The sequence below is a fragment of the Cupressus sempervirens genome, chromosome 8 (genome assembly GCF_028749045.1).
Source record: "Cupressus sempervirens isolate cs-2001-9-10 chromosome 8, ASM2874904v1, whole genome shotgun sequence".
Taxonomy (NCBI): Eukaryota; Viridiplantae; Streptophyta; class Pinopsida; order Cupressales; family Cupressaceae; genus Cupressus; species Cupressus sempervirens.
In genome coordinates, this window is record NC_143125.1 from 521,010,393 (window position 1) to 521,037,650 (window position 27,258).

The window sequence follows — 27,258 nt, forward strand, 5'->3', positions numbered from 1 at the left end:
ATGGCTCGACCACCATGGATTCAAAACAATGCTTCACCCATTTCATTCCAACAGTACCATGATCTACCTAAGAATCCTGAGGTTTTTTGCTCCAAGTTTTTTGTCAATAACCCTAACCGCACAGCAGAAGAGCATATCAAAGTGTTTCAAGAGGCATTATGCAACAGAAGAATTCAAGAAGAAGATGTTGCATGTAGGCTTTTCCCCTATTCATTGAGTGAGGAACCATATTACTGGTTTGTCAATTTGCCAGCATCATCAATAACGGGATGGGTTCAACTCAGGGAAGCCTTTATTGCAAAGTTTGGTATGCCCACCACACCATTGGAGCTACATAGAATGTTTGTGGACATCAGGAGACGTGATAAAGAGTCAATAAGTTCCTTCAATGATCGTTTCCATAAGGCTTACACGAGATTGCAAGCTCCTTACACAATAACAGAGGCGGGTGCATTGGAAGCATACTACAGTGCCTTAGACAGCCAGACGGCTATGTTCACAAGGATGGCGAATCCTGCTCCTGCAACGCTAACTGAGGCTTACACTAAAGCAATTAAGATTGGGAGGCAATTAGGCCAACAAGGAATAGAACCTCAAGGTGTAAGGTATCCGAACAATCCAGTTCCACAACTTGCTTACCAAGCTCCTACAAATCAATTGGTGGTACACCCGGGACCTCCATTATCTCAAGCACCACCCTCAGTACCAGTTTATCTACAAGGTGCAGGTTCCTCCACGAGGACACAAGAAGAGAAGGATGAGATGAAAGAGTTGATTGACCAAGTCAAGAAGCTATCCACGGAAGTCACCTATTTGAGAAATCAGAACAATCAACTCCAAAGTTCCCATATAAACAACCAAGGAAGCAATTATCAGAACCAAGGGAATAATTACCAGAATCAAGGTGGAAGTTATCAAGGAGGGTATCAAAGAAACCATCAAGAAGGGGGATACCAAAGAAATTATCAGGATAGAGACTACCAAAGAAACAATCAAGGTGGTGGTTATCAAAGGAACTATCAAAACAACAACTATCAAGGTAACAATCAGTCACAAGACCAAGGATATAGCAATCAGTCTAACCAAAGGAAGACTTGGAACACAGGCCCAAACAATGGAAATGTGGTGTCGCCACTTGATAATCAGGCCTCAGCGGACAGTAGACCGGTAGATAGAATATTTCTAGCTGAGTCCGCTATGTCCAAATATTGCAGATTTCATGAGACTGATTTACATTCGGAGTTAGGATGTGCTGAGTTCAAGAGGGCATCTAACCTGTTTCAAAACATAATAGATGACTCAAATAGTCAGGAAGATGTGAAGGTCATGGGGTATGAGATTGTTCCATCCCCGGGATATGATCAGTGTTTGACTTTTGAGGAGTTTTCATTCCCGCCAGAATTTGAAGCATATAAAGAGCACCAAGGAAGATTTCCACCCGAATCAGCTAATGGGCCAGTTAGTGAGGTGATAAATCAAAATGAATATAACAATGAGTCGGATTTTTCTTTCCCACCTTTGGAGGATACTGTTCTAGTTCAAGGAACAGGTGGGAATCAAACATTTCAACAACCGGCTAGCAACGCAAGATTTTATCAGAGAAACAACAGGAGGAATGACGGACCCTTCACATCCTCCATTCCCCCGAATAATTTCAATACACCTCCACACCCCAATGCGAGCAATGTACCAAATGCTTCAAGGGATGCCCCTGAATACAGACAGAGTAACCATAGCAGTGGGAATGGACAACAGAATTTTCAACAGGGTATACAAAAGAACAATCAAGATGTTCAAAGATCACAGAATGTCCAGTCGACACAAGAAACAAATAGAGGAAGAACGGGAAACAACACTGTCAATAACGAAGAATTGAAGAAGTTGGGACAAAGTGTGACAGAGGAGATGAGGAAGATCAAGATCAGTCTCCCTTTGTTCGAATTACTGAAGATAGCAGAGGTTAGGGATACGTTCCTTAACAATTTGAAGGATAACAAACCACAAGGATCTCAAACTCAAAGTACAGTAACACATACTCAAGGGAGGTCTCCTCCTAATTCGGTGCATGTAATCCAAGACGCTCTAGGAGCGAATATGACAAATTCATCTCAAGAAATTTCGTATGGTGAGGGGGAGAACCCTACACAAGAGGTTGCATATGGCGACATTAGCAGTTTCAATGGCCAGTTAGGGCCTCAACCAATTTATGTGGCTCAAGGATCGACGCCTATAGAACAACAAACTCAAAAGAGTCAAAATCCGGTGAACAATAAAGAAAAGGTGAAGAAGGAAGAGATTACTCAAACAATAGATTTCAGAGTGAAGCCAAAGCAAGCACATAAGACACCTGTGGTATATTATCAAGGGAAAGAGGAACCAGCCCCATTCTTGTTGTCAGTAAGGATGTTCGGGAAGTTGCTTCACAATTGTTTGATAGATTTAGGAGCATCAAGCAACGTCATGCCTTTGAACATTTGCAGAAGGTTAGGAATCACGCCTTTGGACTCCAACAGAAGAGTTACTCAATTAGATAAAACGGAAGTGCCAGTGGTAGGAGAATTACACAATATACATATGCAGTTGGCATCTGATCCGAGGATGGAACACATGGTAGACATTTCAGTAGTGGATGTAGCCGATACCTACGGATTGATCCTAGGGAGAGATTGGGCTAGAAAATTGAATGGATATATGGCTACTGACTTCTCCCACATGTGGCTCCCATGGAAAGGTTTGACGAATCAAATTAGAATTGATAGCACCCCAAGGTTGAGATTGACAGTGACCGAAAATGGGGAGTCAAACGAAATATTGTTTGTGGAGACAAATATGAGCACCTACAGACCAAAGAAAGTAGAAGTATTGACAATGAATATCATAAGCAAAGGAAGGGATTCCACTGAGATCCTGATTGAGTCAGATCCAGATGCTTCGTCCGATGAGGGTGAAGGCATGTTTGAAAATTTCAAGAATTTCGTGACTAGAACCGTGCAACAAGGAATGGAGTTGGGTAACCGAACACCAGTAAGAGACTTATTATTGCCCAATTGGTGCAGAATTCACAATGCATTCCACTCGGAGTGATCTTGCTCTCTGTGTACAGTAGCCTTAGAACAAGTGGAAAAGAGAATACCAGGGGCTCTAAAACGAGAAGATCAACATGGTAAACAGAAGGTTGAGATTCAACAAGTTGAGAAGGTTGAGATTCAACAAGTTGATGAAGCAGAAAGCAACATGATGGGTGAAACAAAGAACCAAATTACACCACCCAGTGATGAAATAGACGAGTCGGAGAGTCTCCAAAAGGAGAAGCATCTAGAAAGAAATGGAGTATGGACTCTAAGATTCGATGGTTCCAGAACCAAACAAGGAGCTGGAGCCGGATTTGAGTTAGTCAACCCAACAGGGACAACATATTTAGAGGCACATAGATTGCAATTCTCGTGCACTAACAATGTGGCAGAATATGAAGCTTTGATTTTAGGATTGTTATGCGCTATCAAGAAAGGTGCCAAAATACTACATGTTCTTGGGGACTCATATTTGATAATTGAGCAGATAAAACAGAAGTTCGCCTGCTATGACAAGAGATTGAAGAGATATAGAAACAGGGTTTGGGATTTGATAGAGGACTTCGATGCCTTCAATATCAAGTTTAGCTATAGAGCGAACAATCAGGTGGCAAATGCCCTCGCACAGACTGCAAGCTCGCTGGCACCAATTAAGTTGGATGGTTTGAAGAAATTCAGAGTTGAGTTGGCATCGGTTCCATCAGTACCAGACAATGTCAAGAATTTCCAAGTGTTTGAAGATGATAGACATATCCTCAAATTCTTGACCAATTCAGATGTTTTCACAGCGCAAATCATAGATGGTGAAGTGGATGAAGAAGCAGAGATTGATGCAGAAGGAATTATGAGCTTAAAAGAAAATACTATTCCAAAGGGGATTATTGAGTTAGAAAGGATATTTGACATGGACCAGTTCCACAAAATGCAGTATCAACCCACAGGGGGCGATGAGTGTGAAAAGGTTAATTTGGGGACAGAAGATTGTCCCAAAATAGTTCACAAGTGTTTCCAACGCACCAAATATTCCTTCACCGTTCGGTCCCGTAGGGTTTTCTCCAGTGTAACAAGACTCGGACTCGGCAAAGGTAACTTGACTCGTGACCCGGTTCGGCGGTGACTCGACAAAGTGAAAAAACTTCGAAATTTTGAGATTTTTTAGGATTTAAAGAACATTCCATGCACCCATTATTGAATAAAGCGTAAAAACACAATAACATCATTAAATAGAAGATAATTTTATCATAATGCACATACTTAAAGTTAAAACTTAAAAGTCAAACATCGATTACATAAGTACAATACTACAAACTTACAAAGGTAAATTGCTAAAAGTAAATACTATATTACTAGTAATCAAAGTCAAACTAAGATAAATCCATGCAAACCATCAAAATGTATATGTATTATTATTTATGCATTATGAAATCCAACACATCAAGATTCAATAGTCATCATCAAATTCAAATGTTCCAAATGCTGATCATATATTAAGTTAAACTGTTAAACAAAAAGTTAAAACAAGACTATAAGTCTATAGCTATGGCTCCTAGTTGGAGTCCTCATCATCATCCTCATCCTCATCGTCATCGTCATCGTCATCGTCATCCTCATCCCCAACCTTAGCCTCAACCTCAGGCTCAGTATAATCTATAAAATGCCTCTTAGTAAGGCGTCTAAGGTAGGTCCTGGATGTCTCAGTAGCCATAGCATCAGCCTGTGAGGTGCCTCTAGGATCAACTGTACTCTCTGCCTCTGGCTCTGCTAATGTCTGTGAGGTGCCACTAGGAACAACTGGAGCTCCTTGGTCCTCTGCTGCCATAGCCACAGCCTCAGCTTGGCCCTCTCTATCTGCCTGGTCAAGCCACTATAGGTCCTCATCATCAAAGACAGGATCAATAGCCTCAGTGATCCAATCAGACTCTGGATCAACCTCCTCTAGAGTAATTGGAGAGGTGTCACTATCCAAAATCTCCCTGATCCTAATGCACAAAGACTAGACTATTCATTTTTTGCATAGACAACCTGTTATGCCTCTTCGAGTGGATGTGGTCGAACATGCTCCAATTGCGCTCACATCTAGAAGTGCTACTTGGCTGGCTCAAAATGCGTATGGCGATTTGTTGAAGGTTTTTGGTTGAAGGCCCAAACATTTGCCACCATCTATTTGAATTTTGAAAAAAGGAAAACAAAAAAATATTAGTCTCATTTCAAAATTTGAACTTTAAGTTTAAAGCTAGAAATTTAGAAACTAGATTGTATAAGGCTTAAGCTGCTATCTTTACCTGGCCGCAATTTTGTACGACCACCTTTGCAAATTTGACTTGAAAAAATGGGCCCTGGTGCATTATTATAGGCATCCATCTCAAGCAATATATCTGTGGGATTAGGGGACATTTTCGATATCATTGTGTATAGGCCACTAAGAACCTCCTCATCTGCCTTGAAATCATCACGAAAACGGTATGCCAGATTGAGGTAATAGACTGCTGCGTGGATTAGCTTATGAAGCTAATTTTTCCATCTCCTATCAATTATGTCCCAAATAGGGCCATAATTTTCCTCAACTCCTACATATTTGGCCTTAATAGTCTCCTTGACCCTATCCATGCCCTCATAAATGTGGCCCATAGAGGGCTTCTCGCCATCAGCAACTCGTAGGAGGGCTACAAGGGGCTCGGTGATCTACAAAACAATTAAACAAAAAAGCAATTTAGTGAATGATGAAACTTTGCAAAGTTGCACAATGAAAATAAAACAAAAATATGCATGAGATAAATTAATTTATAAAATTTTAAGACTTATGCTTTTAAAATTTAAAATTTAAATTTAAAATTACCTCCACAATCTTTGAACATGGCTCCCAAAAATCATCATCATCATAAATGCATTTTGTTGCATCTATCCCTGCAGGGTTGCTGGCAAAGGAGGAGGAACTCTATTCTGGACCAACAAACATGCACCTCAACTCTAACCTTGAACTCAACAAGGATTCTAGTGTGATAAAGTTAGAGGCAAATCTTGTGATACTAGGACGAGCCAACTCCTTTCCCTTCGTGTATTTCCTCATAGTGCTAAGGACCAAGGCATGATTATAGATGAACTTACAAAGATTTTTGGCCTTGGTAACACATGATATCCCCCATACAAGCTTGCCAATATCCTCTAACATGAGGTCAATGCAATGGGCCGCACATGGAGTCCAAAAGATTTTTGGGTGTCTCTCCATCAATAGTTTTCCTGCAGCAATTTTAAATTAGTTAGTAAATAATGAAAATTTTTGATGTATTAAAAAACTTTTAATTTTTTAAATTTAATGAAAAACTAAAACAAAATTTTTTAGAAGTAAAACTTAGAAAATTAGAAGTTAAAATTTTACCCACAACAACATAATTAGCTGCATTATCTATCACCACTTGGACAACATTGTCTTCCCCCACCTCCTTTATGACCTCCTCAATAGTCTCACATAAGAATTTTGCATTTTTCACACATGAGGAAGCATCTAAGGACCTCAAAAACATGGTGGATCCTGAAAGTGAAAATTAAACAAAATAATTATCATTCAATAATCAATACTCAATAAAACAAAATTTTTGTTATTCAATAATAGTATACATTAAATTTTAGACTTCAAGAAGTAGAGCATGATGAATTACCTTTGCTAGAAACAAGAAAATTTAAGAGGGTTCTGGACCTCCTATCTGTCCATCCATCCGTCATGATGGTACACCCCTTTTGGCTCCAAATCTTTTTGTGATCCTCCAACTCAAGTTTCATCTCCTCAACCATATCTAGCAAGAGGGGGCCACCCGCACCACAGATGGAAACTGCATCAATCATCCCCTACCAATAAGCAGTCCTATTACATTTATAAAAATATTTTAACTAGCATATTTCAAATTTTCAACATCAAGTTAAAAGTATAAAATTGAATATAAATTTTAAAACTTAAAATGTAAAACAATCAAATATAAATGAAGTTGAAAACTTGAAGTATCTGGCTGCTATAAATGGAATGTCGCAGAAAAACCAAAACTTGCAAATTGCTCTTACTCCAACTTCATGTATCTCCCTATTCCAATCCATGCTCTCAAGTGAGGGTTGTGCACTAGGAGTGGTACGTGGTACAAAAAAATTGTCCAACTTATTAGATTTTTTGACTCTAGGACGAAAGGTAAAGCCAACACTACTAGAAGGGGCAGCAGCAGTAGCATCACTAGAAGTGCAAGGAATATATGTAGAAGAAGCACGAGCAATAGAAGCACTAGGACGATAGGGGGGACGGGAAGAACCTTCTCCAACACAGCCTATTGACTCAGAAACATTTGCAGATGAGCTTGCAAGGGAACTAGAATCAATCTGAGCTAACTCTTCTAATTGTTTTTTTTTAAATTCTTTTTCTTGTTCATAATTTTCCAAGGCTACATAACAAAAACGTTGAGCCTCAACAGTTGCAGCTCCACAAGGCTCAGTATCATGACCACGTATGCCAGCAATATGGTATTTTAATCTATTTATCCCCCCACTATTAATGGTTTTGCAAAATAGGCATTTTGTTTGAGTTCTCTTTCTACCCGAAAATTCTATGGCGAACTTCCAACACTCATATTTTTTGTTGCCTTTAGAGAGCTTGGGTTTTTTACCTCCAGAAGCCATTATGACTTAATTAAGGAAAAATGTAAAGGTTGCTGCAATAAGACATTTTAGACCAAATATTACCATTTCAGCATTGCATTTTATGAAGATCTAAAGTAAAAAAAAAAAAAAAAAAATTCATGCAAAAAACCCATAAGTATAGACAAAAAAATCATCAAAATCTAAACAATCAAGTCTTACCTCTTCCAAACGCTTTGGGAAGTGTTGAGAAGAGCTCCTATAAACTCCTTGATGATCTAAATGCAAGCTCCAATGTCACAAATGCAAGCTTTTCTCCTCCTTTCAGCTGGTTGCAAAACAAGAAAACTCTATTTCTCGTCTACCTCTCTTTCTCTTTCTTCTTTTCACTATAGACTGTTATGGGAGCCCTTTTAGGGTTATATGAGTGAGAAATGTTAAAAAAAAACATTAAAAAAACTCGTAAAAATTTATATTTTAATTGCCGGATTTCAAGCCTGTCATGGTCGGGTCAAGATGGGCCGAGTCACGCGAGTCACCGAGTGACACGCGAGTCACTCCTCGTGACTCTCCGCTCGCGGGTCACGAGTCATTGTGACTCGGCGAGGTCAGCATGGCTCGTTGACTTGCATGAATCGCGTGACTCCCTGCAAGTCACGTTACCCTAATTTTCTCACGTACTTCAATAATCTTTGTTGGTTCCAATATGAGCTTTCCTTCTTCATTGAGCGACAGAAGGTCTATAGCTACCATGACGTTCTGTCCCACAACTTTTTTCAAGCAAGATACATGAAAAATGTAATATGGCTCCCTTCCGGAAGTTCCAGCTCATAGGCGACTTCACCGATGCGGTGAACTACATGATAAGGGCCATAAAATTGTGGCTTCAATTTTTTTTTTCCCTTCTCTTTCAATGAGGATTGTTGGTATGGCTGGAGCCTGCGGTAGACCAAGTCTCCTACTTTGAAACTCCTCTCTATTCAGTATTTGTTGGCTTATATCTTTTGTTGATTCTGTGCCCATTGTAAGTTTTCCTTTAGGTATCTTAGGATGTCTCGTCCCTCTTAAAGCCAGTCCCTTGCCCTTGGTGCGTGACTATCTCCTAGAACTATGTCGATGAAGGAAAGGGGTTCGTATCGTATAAAGCTTTGAATGATGCCATCCCAATAGACATGTGGTACGTGGTATTGTAACAATATTCTCTTAGGTGTATCCATTTGACCCATGTCCGTTGTTGTGCCGAAACATAGTTCTGAAGGTAACCTTCGAGCCACTTGTTCACAATCTCCATTTGCCCATCTGTTTGAGGTGGTAACTAGTACTTGGTGACAGCTTTGTTCCTGCTAGTCAAAATAGTTCTGTCTAGAAGATACTGATAAATTGTTCATCACGATCACTGACAATGTTTCGGGGTAACCTATGTAGACGAAAGACCTCTTTGAAAAATAGATCAGCTACTTGTGTAGCTTTAAACTCTGAGGGCATGACGAAGAAATGTGCGTACTTCATCAATCTGTCAACCACTATGAAAATACAATCCTTTCCGTTCACCTTGGGAAGTCCAATAATGAAATCGATTGAGATACTTTCCCACTTTTGTTCTGGAATTGGCAAAGGTTGCAGTATCCCGATGGGTAGAGTATGTTCGGATTTGTTTTGTTGGTAGACCGCACACTCTTTTACATGTTGCAATACGTCTCCTTTAAGACCTTTCCATGAAGACCTCTCCCTGAGGCGTCTGTAAGTTTTGAGGAAACCCGGATGTCATGCCAAGAGTGAGTCGTGTACCTCCTTCAAGATTTTCTACTTCAATTTGGATTTCGACACTAAAAATATACGATTCTTATAGTAAATGATGTCATCCACCACTTTGTACTAATCATCCTGGGTGTTTCCATCCATTAGCTCATAGGCCAATGTGTTTTTAGAATATTCTACCAACAAATGTGGTTTTCAGTCAGCTGAAATTTGGGTCAGTATGCAGATGGCAGGTTTCCTGGAGAAGGCATTTGCAACCACATTTGTTCTTTCCTTTCACATATTCAATGTCAAAATCAAAAGCCTGAACTTTGCTGACCCTTTTTTGTTGCCTCTCGTTCAAGTCCTGTTGCTCCAGAAAAAATCTCAGACTATTGTGATCCGTATGAACAACAAACTTGGCACCCACCAGATACTGCCGAAACTTGATTAGTTCTTGTACGATGGCCAACATCTCTGTCATAAATGGAATATAAGTGTTCTGTTTGCATAAACTTCCTGCTCTCATAGGCTATGGGGTGTCTATCTTGCATCAGTACTGCACCAATGCCTTCTTCAGATGCGTCGCACTCTAGAATGAATGGTCAAGTGAAATTGGGACATGCAAGTATGAGACAAGTGCTCATTGCTTCTTTCAACTTATCAAAAGTGAGTTGCGCTTTTTCATTCCATTGGAAGGACCCCTTTTTGATCAAATTTGTTAATGGAGCATTGGGCGGAGAGAATCCTTTTACAAACCTCCGGTAATAACTCCACAGTCCAAAAAATCTTCGCAACTCCATGAGTGATGTTGGGGGAGGCCAATCAAGGATAGCCTGAATCTTCTCCTGATGAACTTGAACTCTATATTTACTGACAACATGCCCCAAGTCCAATATTTCTATCATACCAAATTCACACTTGGATTGCTTGGCGAACAAAGACTAATCCTTCATGATTCGTAGAACTTTGTCTAGATGCTTCAGGTGCTCTTCTCATGTCCTGTTATAAATAAGAATATCATCAAAAAATACCAGTAAGTACTTACGCAATTGTTTGTTGAAGATGCGATTCATGCATGATTGGAAAGTAGCAGGTGCCTTCGTTAATCTGAACGGCATGACTAGGAACTCATAATGCCTGTAGTGACAACGAAAGGCCATCTTTTCCACATCTTCCTCCCTCATGCGGATTTGATGGTACCTGGAACGAAGATCTATTTTCGAAAAACGAATTGTGCCATGTAATTCATCCAGCAACTCATCTACCCTTGGAATGGTATATCTATTCTTTATTGTTTTTTTGTTCAACGCATGGTAGTCCACACACATGTGCATTGTCCCATCCTTTTTGACCAAAACCACTAATGACGCGAAGGGGCTAGAACTGGGACAAATCCATCCTTTTTGCAGCAATTCTCGAATAGTCTTTTCGATCTCATCTTTGAATTTCTTGGGATGGTGGTAGGGTGTGGTCATGACCGGCTTGTTCAAACCCTTGATGAGGCGGTATGCTAAGAGGAATGTCTCTAAAAACCTTATCATGTTCACTCAAAATATTCTGGAGATCATTATTCTGGGGAGGTGTTTGTTGCCCTTTTATAGGTTCCACCGAGACAAAACAATGTACAGTCCAAGCAACGTCATCACGTCGAAAAATTGCTTCCATCCAATGTGCAAAAACTTCCTTCGGACCCTCATTTGTCATTCCGCGGAGAACAACCTTCTTTCCATCGACAACAAAAGTGAAGTCCATCTGTTTGAAGCTCAGAGTATATTCATCAAGTGTCTTGATCCACTGTATGCTTAGAATAACCTCCATATCATCAAGGTCCACTGTGAAGAAATCCTTGGTCACCGTGTGATTCACCATTGTGATACTTAGCTGAGGAACAAGGTGTGTGCAGGGCAGAAGAGTTACTTCGGCAACCTTGACCTGGAATCTTGCATGCGTCTCAATAGGTAGACCTCTTTGCTTCACCAGAGATGAGTTTATGAAGTTTAGGGTGGCTTCACTATTGAGCATCACCATAACCCTTTGTCCTTGAAGTGTTCCCCGTATACGAAAACTGTGCCCCTGGGGCTACCAGCTAGGGCGATAGTTCCTCCGCACCGTCCCAATGCTACAATTCTTTCCGTACGGTTCAAACTAACCATTTTGGTATCTTGATGGGGTTGGTTGTCTTCGGTGGGTATATCTTCCTATTCATCCTCATCATTAGACCCGACCTCAATGTAGTGGATCTTTCCTTTCCTGAGGCACATGTGCCCAAGTTTCCATGATTCGTTGAAGTTGAATTCTTCCTTCGAAGCTTCTGTCTGGTAGGTTTGTTCAACGACAGCTTCCTCGGTGGAGGTTTATTATCTTTGTCCCTCAGAAACATCGGCAGTTTGGAGTGTGAGTAACCCTGAGAGGATGATGTCGATGATGATGCCATACTCCATGCCTTCTTAATGGCCTCTAACAGGGTGGCAGGATTGAACCCTTTTACCCAACCTTTTAGTGGTTTTGTCAGTCCGTTCATGAAAAGCAATATTCGTCTTCTTTTAGAAATGTCTGTGACCAAAACAGAGAGTTTCTGGAATTCCGCAATGTACTGGTCAACTGATCCAGTTTGCCTTAGTTGTGCCAAATCTTTGAAATTGAGTTCCGGATCCTTACCGTCAAATCGATCTATAAATTTCTCAGTGAATTCTGCATAGGTATTTATTTGATCATGCCCTAGTGTGGTGGTGCCGTGATGCCACCATTCATGCACAACTCCCTCCAAGTGTAAGGCCACAAATTTAATTGCTTCTTCTAGCATGGGATTAAGCTGGAAGTAAGTATCTACCTTCATTACCCATGCTTGTGCAGATATGGTTCCAGATCCGTCAAATGGTGACAGATTTTCTTTACTTAACTTCCTCCTGAGATCATCATTAAAGTATCCTCTGTTTCCAACTTCTGAATATCTCATTCTTAGATCTGCATAATCTTTGTAGGATATATCTTCCTCCAAATTCGCATTTTTTCAGTCTTCTCTCAGCTGTTCTCACATTTCTTCAAACGTCAGTTGCTTTCCCCCGGGTGGTGCCTCCATCTGTGGGGGAAAAGACGACATGGAAGGTTGAAAGCGTGTTGGATGAGGGTTTTCCTTACCCAATACCGAGTCCGCTCTGTAACCATTTTGTTCTCTGGATATTTTATTGTCTGCCAACTTTTTAAGAGTCTCTTCCATGAGTTGCTGACTATCATTGATCTGTGCCTAATTCCTCACAAGTTTTCTCAGTAGCACCACGAGTTCGACAGTTGTGGGTTCTGGTTCGGCAACCATTCTATCAATGGAATGGGTTCTTCTTCTCTTCTGGCTATAAACTCTCATTCACTGTCCACAGGCTGGCAAAATTGAAGCTCTGATACCACTGTAATGACCCGTACCTACAACTCCTCTAAAAATCAATATATATATAGCCACTGGAATGCTTGTATGGATGTCAAATGGAGTGTACGGATAAGGTTGAAGGCTATACGGTATGGTATGGGACACCAAAAGTGTCGTACGGTGGGAGAGAGGTGATGTACGACTAGCAGTTTGGCCATACGAAGGTATAAGGAGGCCATATGGTGAAGTGAGAATGAAGTTGTACGGTTAGCAAAGTAGTCGTACGACAGGGACTATGGAGGCCATACAGTGAGCATATGGAGGCGGTATGGTTGAGTATATGGAGGTTGTACAGTTGGTTGGGATTTAGTACGACTTAGCTTGGAGGCCGTACGGTGAGTAATGGTAGCTGTGCAGAGTGTTGTGAGAAAAGGAGGTACGAAAAGAGAATGATTTTAGATTTGCAACTTAAACTATTAATTCTGAATTCATCAGACAATGCCAAACAAGAATAGAGATTAAAACACAAACAATCTTCAATCAATAATTGCCAAAAGATGGTGCTCCGATTTGCCAGATCTGAGCGAAGTGTTATATGCAACAACAGAATAGGGTGAGGTTGAATCCCATCGAAGCCGCACAAGCCAAATAGGGAAGATCTTTCACTTTCGAAATGGTGAACGAAACTAGAACTCCAACAAGAATTCACAATACAAAGAAATAATTCAAAATTGTATATCTACGACTACCTACAAGCCGTGTTTAAATGCCTGTCGGGAAAACCATATGAGGGTGTACAAAGATAGCCGAAGACTACACATACCTACGGAAATAAAACTAAAATGGGTCCAAGATATTTTACATCAATCGGCCCATTAACAAAGATTTGACTAATAAACTATTTTATAATGGGGATATTACACACTCCTGCACATGCGACTCTCATTTGCTTCAGTCCTGTAGTAGTTAACAAGACACTTTGAATTATTATATGATCACAGTATCCACTTGTTCATACCGTCAGTCTTCTATCACAATTGCCAGTGTTGTATATAAACAATAATCACTCTGAATATATTGTTACCCATGGTTTGGTTTTGATTATCATAGAACTATCGGGCCCATTATGAAGTCACTCTTTAGTTCTTTAAGACTTATCGCTGCATAAGTATTCATCACTAATCAATTCGTGAAATGCCAGTAAGTTGCTTTTTTTGTTCTCATGTCACCCTCAAGGACCATGCCAAATATTTTTTTGCGTAGTAGTATATGCTGAAGAGGAAATATTCCAGAACGCATCCCTCAGAATAGGATGTGAGCTTTAATAAGATACTTATAAATAGAAACAACATTAGCACCAATTCTAGATGAGTGTTCAATTCTTTTTCCGTTGTTACATCCACTGTGGTTCCCATTAAATCTAAAGAGCTACTCATGATATGTGATTCACAAAAGACACGTAAAGCAGATTCTTAATAATCAGGTTTCCCTATCAATCTTGATAATGCACCCACTATTTGCGATTCCATGCTTTTTTTTGAAATAAACAGTCTTTATCATGATCAAAAGATAAGGCATGAATCTTCAACATTATTTCTCAAATGGAGGCCCTAATTTGCAAAAATTAGGGCTCCATTAATGTCAAGAATGTCATGTTTAAGAATGTCCTTGATAAGATTAGATAAGATAGGATAAACTATTATGTCCAACAAGAGACCACAAACAGGCCTAAAGGATTGATGATACAAACAGAGGCTAGAAGGTAGCAGAACCAACAAACGGTGTCCGAGAAAAAAGAAACAAATAGAGCAAGAAGCAAACAAAGAGAGAGAGCACTATAAAAGAGAGACTACGAGATTGCATAACAATTAGCATTTCGTCATCAAAAAATAGCCCAGAACCGAAGGATAACTACTCGTGTTTGGAGAAGTTCGAGCCCGTCATTAGAGAGAGGGGGACCACGGACGTTGATGGTTTATGTGCATATAATCTTTGCACGACCTTACTGATCTGATGTGAGTAATAGTGGATGGGCCCCAACCCGCTTGGTTCCTCTGGGAGAGGTAATCGGAATGAATAAGAAAGTGATAAGTTAGTGAAGGGAAGCAAACCTAGAGGGGGATAGCTCCCATAAAGTGGGATCCCAAAGACAGAAGGCCTCCTGGAGATAAAGTGCAAGGCTTCATTGATAATCATACATGAAGGAGGATAGGGACCTGCACTCTCTAAATAAGCAATGAAACCTCCCATGAATCTCGTAGTAGATCGGACAATAGGATAGAAAATGGATCCAAGTCTTAGCCACACCCATGTCACAATAGTGATAAATCCGCTCCTCTCTACCGATCTAGTGATAAGTCTAGATACAGAGCCGGTGAGAGCCAACTCTGAAAGAGCCTAAAATTGGATAGGTAAGGCATGGGGCCACCGCTGAGAAGAGCAACAAGGTCAAACGATAATGCCATCCTGAATGTCAATATAGTGCTTCATGTAAAAGTCCAAACGAGGGCGAAGGCCTCTCGACGAGTCAATCCAAATCACGTGAATAAACTTCCTATAGATCTCCTTATAAAGGCCTTTAAAAAGCATCTAGAAATTCACAACAGATAGACAATATTATTTTATTACCTTATTAATTTGGGCCCCACATTTATTAATTAAAATAATTAATTAAAGGCAATTTATTATTTAATTTAATTTTTGGGACCAATTAATTAAATTAAATTATTACATTAAAATTTGGGGACATAACATTTTTGGAGGACATTATGGAAGAAGATAGAGGTAGAGTTGAAGTTTTCTACACTTTACCCATAGATTGAGGGACAAACAAAAGTAGCGAACAAAGATTTTAGGAATTTGTTAAGATGTTTGGTTGGAGAGAAGATTGGAAATCGGGATTTGGTTCTTGCTCAAGCTGAGTTTGCATATAACAATTCAATGAATAGGAGTTCAAGGAAGACACCATTTGAGATAGTTACAGGTATGAATCCTAAAGGAGTATTATAATTGAGGGATATTAGTCATGAGTATAAGAGGAGTGCAGAAGGAGAGGAGTTTGTTGAGCACATGAAGTCATTATTTGATCAAGTAAGACATCATATAGAGTATATGAATCAAAAGTATAAGGAGAGAGACGATTAGAAGAGGGGACAAAAGGATTTCCAAGTTGGAGTTGAGGTAATGCCATATTTGAGAGAGGAGATTTCGTGTTGGATCATACTATAACCTAAAGATGGGGAATTTTGCACCTTGTAGGTTCTTTAAGAAGTTTGATATAGATAATGCTTATGAAGTGGAGTTGCTAGATGACATGGACATATCACCTATAGGCTATATTCATTGTTGCAGATCTATATGAGTATCATGAAGACAATGGATCAAATGTCTAGTAACAATATTTGAAGAAGCAATTGGATGAGATTGAAGAGATTTTTGATAGCAAAATTGGTAGAAGCACTAGAGCTAAACAATATAAAGAATATCCAATGAAGTGGAAGAACAAACAAATAGAAGATTCTTTATGGATTTCTTAGGTTGAGGTAGATTGTCTTGGTTTTCCTTTAGCCTCATCAAATTGAGAGGCTAACTTTTCAATAGCCTTGGGTGTCGGATGTAGGAGCATCCTTGAGTTCTTGGAAATCTTGCATCAACCAAAAATATTCTATGTTCCACAGAGTTTTTGGGATGACATTTTAGGGTATGGGGATTTGTTTCTGGTATAGGTATGGTTCAGAGCCAATTTTTAGAGGATGACAATGACTATTAAAGAAAGGGGGAATTTTATGTATAGAGAGAGAATTTAAATATGCATAACATAACATTGATAAACCATTCACCATAGACATTTTAGAAGCTCAATGCATAGAAAATTAACAAAATTCAAGTATTTTCATTGTAAAAGTATGCTATTCATATAACAAAAATGCCCAAAGGCTCCAAGTTTCATGCATGAAATCAAAATGACATAAATGATAAAAAGAAGTCCAACTAAAATACTAAGCAATAAACAATAACATAGAAAGTCAACTCCATGAGATGTGCATAATAATCAAAATCGATAATGATATATGCCAAATATATGGCTATCCTCAAGGAATCTAAGTCAAAATCAGAGTCAACCTCTTTCCTTTTCTTCTTGCACATAATAATTGAAATGAAGATATGAAGAAGAGTTTACCTTTTTAGCCTCCAAATAAGGTTCAATAGTTTTGAATTGCTATTTCTACCCATGTAGAGCCCACCCAACAATTAATTTTTTTTAAAAAGTAATTTTTTGTGAAATGGTGGGCATCATGTTGAACCTTCGCCTAGGTTCACATCTCGTTGCATGTTCTTAGCATCATGTTGAACCTTCATCTAGGTTTGCACCTTGATTTATTACTTCGCAATCGAGATCTCATGGATTCTTGGTGGGACATATATGTTCTTCACAATTCATGGTTAGATTGAGTTTTTTGATCTTGCGAAGTGATTCTCGATCAACAAAGCTTCATGGCTCAATTTATATGTTGCTACACTTGTGGCTGACCTATCGTTGGGGTCGCGCTTCATTTCATATCTTGTAGAGGGAGATCCTTATGATTTGGGTCCTAACCAAAATTTAGTAATATGTTTTCTTCCTTTTGGAGAATGTAATTTTCTAGGCCAACTTGATGCTTGTGAAGGCTCTAATTATGATGTAATTGATCCTTAGAGGAGTTTTGGTTAGTTGATAGCTAGATAACCTCTTAAAGGTTAGCATATATGATTTCATCTGTAGTCAAGCATGTATGCCTGAAATGTAAGCTTGCATGTTGCTCGCCAGTTGTAATTGAATTTTTGTATGGCTTGGACAGTTTTCTTGAGGACCCTCCTATGACTGCATCAAATTTAAGGATAAGATCCCCATCAAGAGAGTGATCCTGATGATGATCGTGGAGATAGATTGAGGAAGACATCAATATGTTCAAGAGATTGTCCCAAGGATCATGTTCAGAAATGAAGAGAACAAGGGATTCAAAAAAATGAAGGTGGAAATTTAGAGGATTCAAGTATTACAAAATCAGGACATTAAAGGAAAAGGATTCCACGAACAATGGAGAATTCCTAGGACCTAAACAGTAAAGTGGAAATAGATATTTCAAGTTGACATGTAGAGTGCATTTAATGCCTTGCCAAAATGCAAAATTTTTGTTGGTTCTCATGTAATTGAATTTTATCATTGGCTATAGGGCAGTGCCTTATTGTCATTGAGTGAGCATATAATATTTATAGTGATCCTGGTCGTTCATTGTATTTGGGGTTACTATATAAATCCCACTCCTCTCATTTGTAAGGGAGGGTTGTTGGACCAATTGTTGCTAATATACTGCTGAATTGCTCTATATTCATTATTGTCTTTGCATGGTGAATACTTATTAACTTGTTGGAGCATTGTATGGTTTTCTACATTCTTCACTTAGTTTAAAATTCACTTCAAGTGCTTAGCTTTGAATTTTTTTCAAGTGTTCAGTTTAGAATTTGGTTTGAGTAAGTTAGTTGGAAAAGGGATTGAGAATCAATCTTTATGGAACTCAGTTCACTCATACCATTAGCAATTTTCTAATTGTAAGTTTCCCTTGTGTGGTCTACTGGATGATCAATAAGATTAATTATTGTTTACAGATTGATATGCATTTATGAATAATTTAAACCTCTATCATTACCTAAAAAGATTGCACTAGCTTGATGGAAGTTGTTGACAAAACTAAACCTAGTGGAGCTCGCAAACACATTCATAGGCTCTTGCATTCGAGGACTAGTTTAGATTCCTTAACCCTCATTCCCATTTGCACTGTTTTCATAATCAAAGCAGAAGTAGTCCATTGCACTCATATTGCCATATTGTTTGCATAGTCAAGGTGATTAGTCTAAGTAAATAGCCTAAGTCCCTTTGTGATACCAACATATCACATCTTTACGAGTGAGTGGAAGTCCACAACAAGAAGGAACCTTGAGGTTGTTGCGTTTGATCACACTATCCATATCCATTGTTTAGCATAAGAGCTTCCTTGTTCAAGAAAGAGTGGAGATTTGATGTTTCATTTAGAATACTATGCATTCGATTCTGCATGTTTTAATGGTCATAAAGTTTGCATCAACAATATCCACAGGAATTACCAACTTGGTATTAAATAGATGTTTCTTACATATCAATTTATGGTACTACAGCTTCACAAATATTTTATCCCTTGCAATACTAGAAGGGGAGCCAACATTAATACTAAAATGTGCTTCATTGCTAGGGAAAAAAGACCAAAGGGTATCTAAACTTAAAGTGACATTTAAATTGACAACTGTAGAGTGTTGTAAGGGGCTCTTGGTTCACTCTGATATTTACCATAAGATTTGTGAGTATAATTTACATCTGCAATGTTGACATCTTACTGTCACAAATTTGGTGCCAATTGTCAAAGGCTTCATCCACATAGCACCTTTTAACCTCTTTTAACCTCCAATTTGGCTAGTCCTTTAAACATGCCTTAATAACAAAAGGAGAGTTTAAATGATAAATTCATAAAATTATCAATTTATTCCGAAGATGCTTCTGTCATACGTGTTACATGTGCTTCCTGTTCAGCTTATTAATATTTTTAACGTCCAAGATGAGATCTATCATACACAATGAAATTATTTGAGCTTTTAAGCAAAAAAGTTGCACAACAGTACTTGGATTACCCCTAGAAGCTCTTTGAAAATTCATTTGTGTAAAATTCACAAGGGGTTCCCAATCCTTTCTTTCCTCATTCAAATCAGGACTATTCTGAATCTCATTATTCTGTGCAGTAACATAATTTCTTAACCCTCGAACAGGGGAAAGGAAACCTTATGTTATCAACTGTAATGCAAAGCCACATAATAGAGAACTATTTTCCTGTGTTTGTTCCATAATAATTAGTCTAGAACTTTAGTAGCTTTATTGGGGTAAATACAGTTTCATTATTTGCATCTGCTACGGTACTTCTGCAACTTCCAATTTATATTTTTAGGAGGGTGTGTATCATTGTTATCTTATATAAGACACACTTTGGAGTATTTTGATTTACATATATGCACACAAATGCACAAGAATCATTCATATAAGAATTTTCTGAATCAGGGGATACATCTTTAATTTGAGCTCACTATAATTGCCGCTGATGAAATACAATATTCTGTTAACTTTGTACATTGTGCCTTTTAAAAAGTTTTACTTTTTTTTAAGTTTAGAGGAATGCTAGCTTTCCTTTTTTTCAGAGTAATCTCCAATATCTTTTGTATTCCTATATATTTAATTTTTACGGGTATTAAATATCGCACAAACCCATTCATTTATTTCACAAGCACTGACAAGAAAACTCTTATGGTCTTCCTTATGTCTAGTGGTTATGGAATTTCTGCTCAAGCTCTAACTGCGGTAATAAGAGCACATGATGGTCGTGGACAACCTACATCACTCACTCCTGCAATTTTACAAAAGCTAAATTTGTCAACCCCTGACGAAGTGATTGGGTATGTGAAAGAGCCCTGCTATGTATTTACTATTTTTTGATAACTTTTCTCATATTAGAAACAATAATTTGAGTACACTTGATTTTCATGTGCCATTCTAATGTTGCCCACTAACATAATTTGAATATATTTGATTTTCATGTGCTGTCCTGTATGTTTCGCACTATTTGCATTTAATTACTTTAAGTGGATTTGCTACCTTTTATTCCCATTTAGGATATAATCTTGGTAAAAATTAGAATTATGGTTTTTATGGTTGGTGAATTTTTGTAAGGGCTGTTGAGGGCATGTTGGATAGATTATGAGTGTGCATCTATTGCATGCGGGGACAGAACCTTAAGGGTAGGGGAATGTCTTTGCTGGTGGTGACATGCATTCTCTTGTGTATAAGGATTGTGTTCTTTGTTGGTGGTCGTGTTAACACCTTCAAATTTCTTCAAAATTTGAAGTGCTTATGATGTGAAATTCGGTTGTGTACTCTGCATGCACCCCTGCAAATTATTTTGTGTCTTTGAACAAAATAAGCTCAAGCCCAGTGATCGTTATGAGAAAGGGGTTTAAAATTATGCTTATCTTCTATCAGTAAATGCATTTGTCCATTTTGAGCGTCCTGTGATCAGATATGATAGATTTTCAAGCACCTAGTTTGAAGGCCCAACAAGGAGTTGTATTCTGCAAATTTTCAGAACTGTCAGAGTAGTCTACTTTGGGGTTTCATATTTCAGATTTAATTGATTGTAATGATAAAAGGATTATTCCCCAGAATTGACAACACATTGTACCGCTCTGCCCATTTTTGGAACCCCAGGACCTCGTTTGGTATTTTTGTTAAACAAAAAACAAATGCAATTTGTTTGAATTTTCTGCATGCATAGTGCTATGTCTTCCAGGTAACCATTTTCATAGATTAGTATTTCGTTCCCAGGTGACTTTCATGTCATGTGGGTTGATTCTTAGGATTGTCTGCATGTAAATGTAGCTATGTATTCACCCAAATATGTTTACAACTTCAAAATTATTTTGCATCGAGCATCTTAACTTGAAGGCTTGTAATGGAGTTTGAATTGATCCAATACGCTTTTCTTTGCACCAGGTGGGATCTTGGTATGAGAGGGATTATATGTTTTCTAACTTTTCTTAAATATCGTCGCACACCCTTTGAATATTTGTTTATTGCCACAAAGGCATCCTTGTAGGTCATAAGCACATCAAACGATGCAGCCTTTACTAATGGATTCCAATAATTGTTAACGTTCGTCATTCATGTGTTGTCTTCTGACCCTGCATTTACTTGCGTGGAGGTGTGCTCTTTATAAGTTAGTATCAAGTGGCAACAACACTTCCAAACTGATGGGCCAATTCACTTTTGAGGTTTGCATTCCAAATATGTATTCTAAGAACTGTGAGGGTTAACTCTACCTTGACATTGACAGTATATAAGGACTCAACATCATTGACTTTTATTTACTGTAAAATCCCCTTTTGTTAAAACTTTGGAAATAGGGAGAATTAACATACTACACTTGCATGAGGCTTCTTTCCACAAAGTCTTTAAATAGACTCAAAATGTTAATAATTGAACGAACTTAATTGCAAGAATAATAGTTTATGATACCACTTTCTAAAAGGTTATCCCTATGTCATACAATTGATATCATTTATAATATAATGTGATATGATATATGAGAACAAATATCACTTGTCTCTGATGTAGGGATTTCAAATATCACTTGTCTCTGATGTAGGGATTTGGTACATGCAAAGATGATCTTTGATCTAAATATCAAATCTGCACTTCTGCTAAACAATATTAAATATGAAGTCAGAACTGAGCAATCTGATTATGCAACCAATATGATAGGTGGCCATCTCTAATACACTGAGAAGATTGCTACTATATATTCTTATCACTTACAGAAATGGAGTGATTTCCTGATCCTGATATATCTCTACGAATATGCAAATATGTATGATTTCACTTATAGCGATATGGTGCTGTTAATGATTTCTCTTTATAAACTTGCAACAATGTTGCTCTTCCTGATTTCTTATTTTAGATATAGGTAACCAGTTTTGCCAATGGCAATTTCTCACTTGAGTGATCCAGTGAGGATAAAAAGAGAGCAAGAATTAATCGATGATATTTTAGAATGAGTTTGATCTGCCTTACGCATCTTGCACAATAAAATGGTTGCATATCTTGATTATCCGAGAGAAATGCCCCTTTTTTAATCATATATCTCCATAAGCAGATCACATTCCCTCATATCAGTCAGTTTATGACATACACTGTACTTAATGATTATTTGTTTAAGCCTTGACTAATTGCTGTCATTAATTATTCATATCTCACATTTTTAGTCACTGTCTTGTAATGGTTATGACTAATCATTTGATTAGTAAATTTCTTCCTTAAACTGATGATCGATCTTTTTGTTCTTCTATCAGTGCTAATAATCGATGGGCAATGAAGGATAATCGATATGCTTTGCTGACTGTTAATACATTGACAACAACTTATTTGATGGCTGTTTATCATTTAATCATGGTTACCAGGAGACCCGTCTCCCCCCTAAAAGTGGCGTCTCGGAGACCGAGACGCGTCTCGGAGACTTTTCGCGTCTCCGGAGACCTCAAAAAAGGCTGGAGACTTCATGACGAAGTCTCCTGAAGTCTCCCCGTCTCCTAATCCAAAAAGTGAAGTCTCCCCGAAGTCTCCTAATAAAATATAAATGTAAAATATAATATTAAATAATTTTATATATTTTAGCCCTCATTTAAATGTTTTTAATGCAAAAATCTAAGGTACTATATGAATTCCGTAACAACTGCTTGGTGATGTACGTCACCTACAGGAACACGATAGAAGTCTAAGACAACATATTGGAAGCTGTACAGGATTGCAGTAAAGATCCCAAATCACATAAATTTATGTGGCTGAGGAATTAGGGTGCAAAAACTGTTGTTAGTGCATTAGAAGATAGTATTACGTATGTTACAGAAATCTGATATGCAAATGCTTGATAATAGTATTATTCCTCATGAAAACCAAGCATCTATTTGCTGATAAAGACTCAGCGATAACAGTGATAGACTAGAGGTTTTATGTATGTTAACATGAATGTATTTGGTCCCATATTTCTGTTTTTTCAAGAGGATATCATGTTTCAGTTTGATGTATAAGTCGTATTTGTTATTCGTACCTGTTTATCTGCTGTTGGCAATATCCTAGTACCAATATAGGAATCTTTGTTAGTTGAATCTGTGTAACTGGAAAAAAAACACTATTACAAAATGATTTACTCCCTTTTAAACTAAGCAATCCTAACTCTTAGTTAGAAAATAGAAATCCTAAGTGTGTCTCTATGCATGCATCAATGTTGAATAATTCAATAATTTTCACAAATTTTTTGTAGCAATGCCAATTTGTCAGGTTTGAAAATCTATTTCAGTAATATACTTCTGTATTTGACCGCTTATTATTATTATAATCTTTGACAGTTTGACTCTATGAATCTATTTTAATTTTTAATGTGACAACACTAGTATTATTAATTTATTATTTACTTTAGTCTTTTAGTCTTACGGTATTACTATTTTGAAATTTTCTATTTACTTTTAGTATTAGACTCTATAAGTTTAAACTATTAAAAATTTATTTAAAAATTTAAAAAAAAAAAAAAAAAAATTGCCGTCTCCAAGTACCCCCGTCTCCTATTTGAAAAATTGCCGTACCGGTACCAGTACCAGTACCGGAGACCTCAAAGTCTCCCCGTCTCCCGGTGACCTTGCATTTAATCAGTATGTCGATTGATCTTCTATGATGATGATAGCATTTGACTTCGCTGAAGATAAATAATTCTCAATCAAGCTCTTTGTGCTATCTTTTCTTCACAATGATATTGCAATGGATGTTTATGATATCTTCGTTATCTTGGTCTGATAGAGATATTTAGGAGGACTTGCCCTTAAGATCGATGCTATGAGTCACTTTGTAATGTTATATCTTCAGCATTCTTCCTCCATGTTAACATGATGATTGTTGCAATGGTGATATCTATATAAATGCTCTTTGACTCAGTCATTGTGCAGTTAGGAGACCTTGACACCTTCGTGACAAAGCACACTTCCTTTTATTGGAGATTGAGGAGAGGGCCAAATCTTGGGCTTCTATTTGCACCAATCCCGATTCTGCTCCCTTAGTGGGTGTGGAGAAGATTGTACAAGGACAAATTATTGAGGAGCTTTGGAGGCATGCCCATGAGCTTAATCTCAGAGTTCGGGGCAACCCTACTGTCACTACGGACCCTATGATAGTTGCACAGTCCTTTCTTGTTCACCAGCTTGTTATTTTTTATAGTACTTTAGACAGGTGTTGGGTGGGACCAGATGGCATCCTTTTTCTACGGTTCCTCTCACTTTCCAATAGGTTACAGGTCCTTAGATCGAAGAGGAAGTTATTCCCTCTTCCTTCGAAGATCATATTTAGATGAGGACCTCACTAGCGCACAAATTTCCAAGTTGCGACACTCAAGGGGTTTGGTTGTGGAGGCAAGGCGTGTCGGTAAGTGGGCTATGATTTGAAACCTCAAAGCTATTATTCGGGACTCCCCTCCTAGAAGATGGGAACAACGACTAACTCTTCTAGCCAAATTATGGCCCTGCCAACAGTCACATGATGGAGAAACTTTCTCTGGTTCTCTCCATGTTAACTGTTGGAATGGTAATGGTACTCTTTGGTCATTACCTGGCCTATTTTTTGATGCGGTGGGTTCAACAGATGTTTTCGTTGTCATAGAGACTCGTGAGATCTGGTCCACCCTCTTCCGAGGTTTGCTGGGTATTAGTGGCTTTTTGTCTATAGGGAGGAGGTTCGGGCGTCTACCAGGGTTCGTGGTTTTGGTGGTGTGGCTTATTTGATCAGAGACGACCTCTTCGGTGTTGATACCGTGGTCCACTTTGACACCTCTATTAGATTTATGTGGATCCAACTTGGCCACACCGATCGCCATCTCAGAGACATTTTCACAGTAGTTTGTTATTTGCCGCCGACCACCTCTTTGTATGCCATCCATAGTCCTGTGGGTGGAGACCCTTTCTCCAATTTGCACAAGTGCATCTCAAAGTTCTGGAGCTTGGGTGACATCATCATTTAGGGAACTTTAATGCACAGACCAGAGATCATCAGACATGGACTAGAGATCTTCAGATCCCTCTGCATGACCATACTTAAGACTCGATTTGTACTAGACAGACTAATTCGGCCAGTATGGGTTTTCAATGCCACTCTTTGGACTACCTTGGGCCTCTTTCATGCTACAATCGTCATCTCCTCCAGTTTTGTGAGTCTTTTGACTTGTTGATCCTAAATGGCCTCCCTTGCTTCCTGGGCTCGGAGTCTTTCACTTGTTAGCCCCATTGTGGGGGTGCGAGTGTGGTTGACTATGTTCTAGTGCATGCCTCGATTATCCCCTCCATTAGTCGCTTCACTATCACCTACCCCCTTTGGCTGACCACGCCATCCTTAGCCTTGTTGTAGCCGTTTCACCACTCTATCTTCACCTCGGCTCCACCCCCTGCCCTTACCCTCAAGCTCATGTACCACCTTCTACTTCTCTGAGTGTGATTGCTACCACTTCGCCTTCCATCTTAGACGACTTCTCCCCCCTAACTGCTTCATTGATTCCTCTTAGGCTTCATCCTTATTTGATTTGGTGGTTGCTAGTATCTGGGAGTCCACCCTCCTCTCCATCCCTCACCGCACCTCCCTCCTCAGCCACGCTAGTCGTAAATCTTGTCCCATGAACCTTTTGTATGATGTTGAGTGTAAGTCTTTCCACCACTCCCTGCGTGCCTCCTTTGCTTCTCACACACTTATACTTAGTTGCGCTCTTCGTACCACCACCTTCTATGTCACAAGAAGTGGTTGTTCATGGCTTTGCAATGTAGATCCCTCTATGATACGTTCGCCCCTGACCTGAAATCCTTTTGGCGCACCTTGTTCCCCTGCTACCCTCCACTGTAACTAGCACTCTTTGGTTTCTTATACCTCCACTCTTTATGATATCCCTGCCCAACAGCCCCTTCATCCCACCCCCCCACCCACTGCCATCTTTTCACTCCCTCCACTATCAGGGAGGCCATCAGATTCATGAGATGTAGTAGAGCTGCCAACGAGGACGGTTTTTAGATGGAGCTTTTTAAGCTCAGCATTTTGGTTCTTTGTTCTTTCCTTACGGTGCTCTTTAATAGAGAGGTGTGCACCGGGTTTCCTGATTCTTGGTCAATACATGTAATTTACCTGATTTACAAGTCAAGGTTGGTGTCGGAGCCTAACAATTACATGACCATCATGATTGGGCATACTTTTGCCAAGCTTATGCCACAATCCTGAACATTGCTCTTACCAAACAACTTGACAAGAGATAGTGTCGCGCCAGAGGGCAAGTAGGGTTCAGTACTAATTACTAGAGTATTGATCACATTTTGACTTTGCGGGCTATCGTTGAGGATGCTTGACACCATGCTGTGAAAGTCTACTATTGTTCCATAGACTTCTCTAAGGCTTTTGACTCCATTCCTTGGGGGGCTCTTTTCTAGAGACTTAGAGACATTGGTATTTTAGATATTCTAGTGACAACGATTATGATACTCTATGAGATTGTGGTTGGAAGATTTAGGACACTTGAGGGCTACTTTGTCCTGATCCAGAGCACCATCAGGGTGAAGCATAGCTACCCTCTCTCCCCTACGTTAGTTGGTATTTATAATGATGAGCTCGAGGCCTTTCTCCACAAGGCTTCACTCCCTAGTGATGGTTGTTACTTGCACCAGTTTTGATCTCCATTCTTTTGTTCCTCGATGATGTGGTTCTTCTTGCCTTCTCTCCGGAGGGGCTCTAGAGGCTTATTGATGTGCTAGCCTCTTTCTGTGACTGGCATTAGCTGGTGGTAAACTTGA

The 27,258-nt window shown here is 38.9% G+C and overlaps 1 protein-coding gene across 3 annotated transcripts in view; it reads left to right on the forward strand.

The window, feature by feature from the left end:
- LOC149543483 (uncharacterized) overlaps nucleotides 1–27,258 on the forward strand; it is a 160,292-nt gene that overhangs the window by 99,129 nt on the left and 33,905 nt on the right. For all 3 annotated transcript variants that reach the window (XM_089798284.1, XM_089798285.1, XM_089798286.1), the window contains exon 5: nucleotides 20,170–20,298. In XM_089798284.1, coding sequence (XP_089654410.1) covers nucleotides 20,170–20,298 — 129 coding nt within the window. The remainder of the gene's footprint in view (nucleotides 1–20,169; nucleotides 20,299–27,258) is intronic.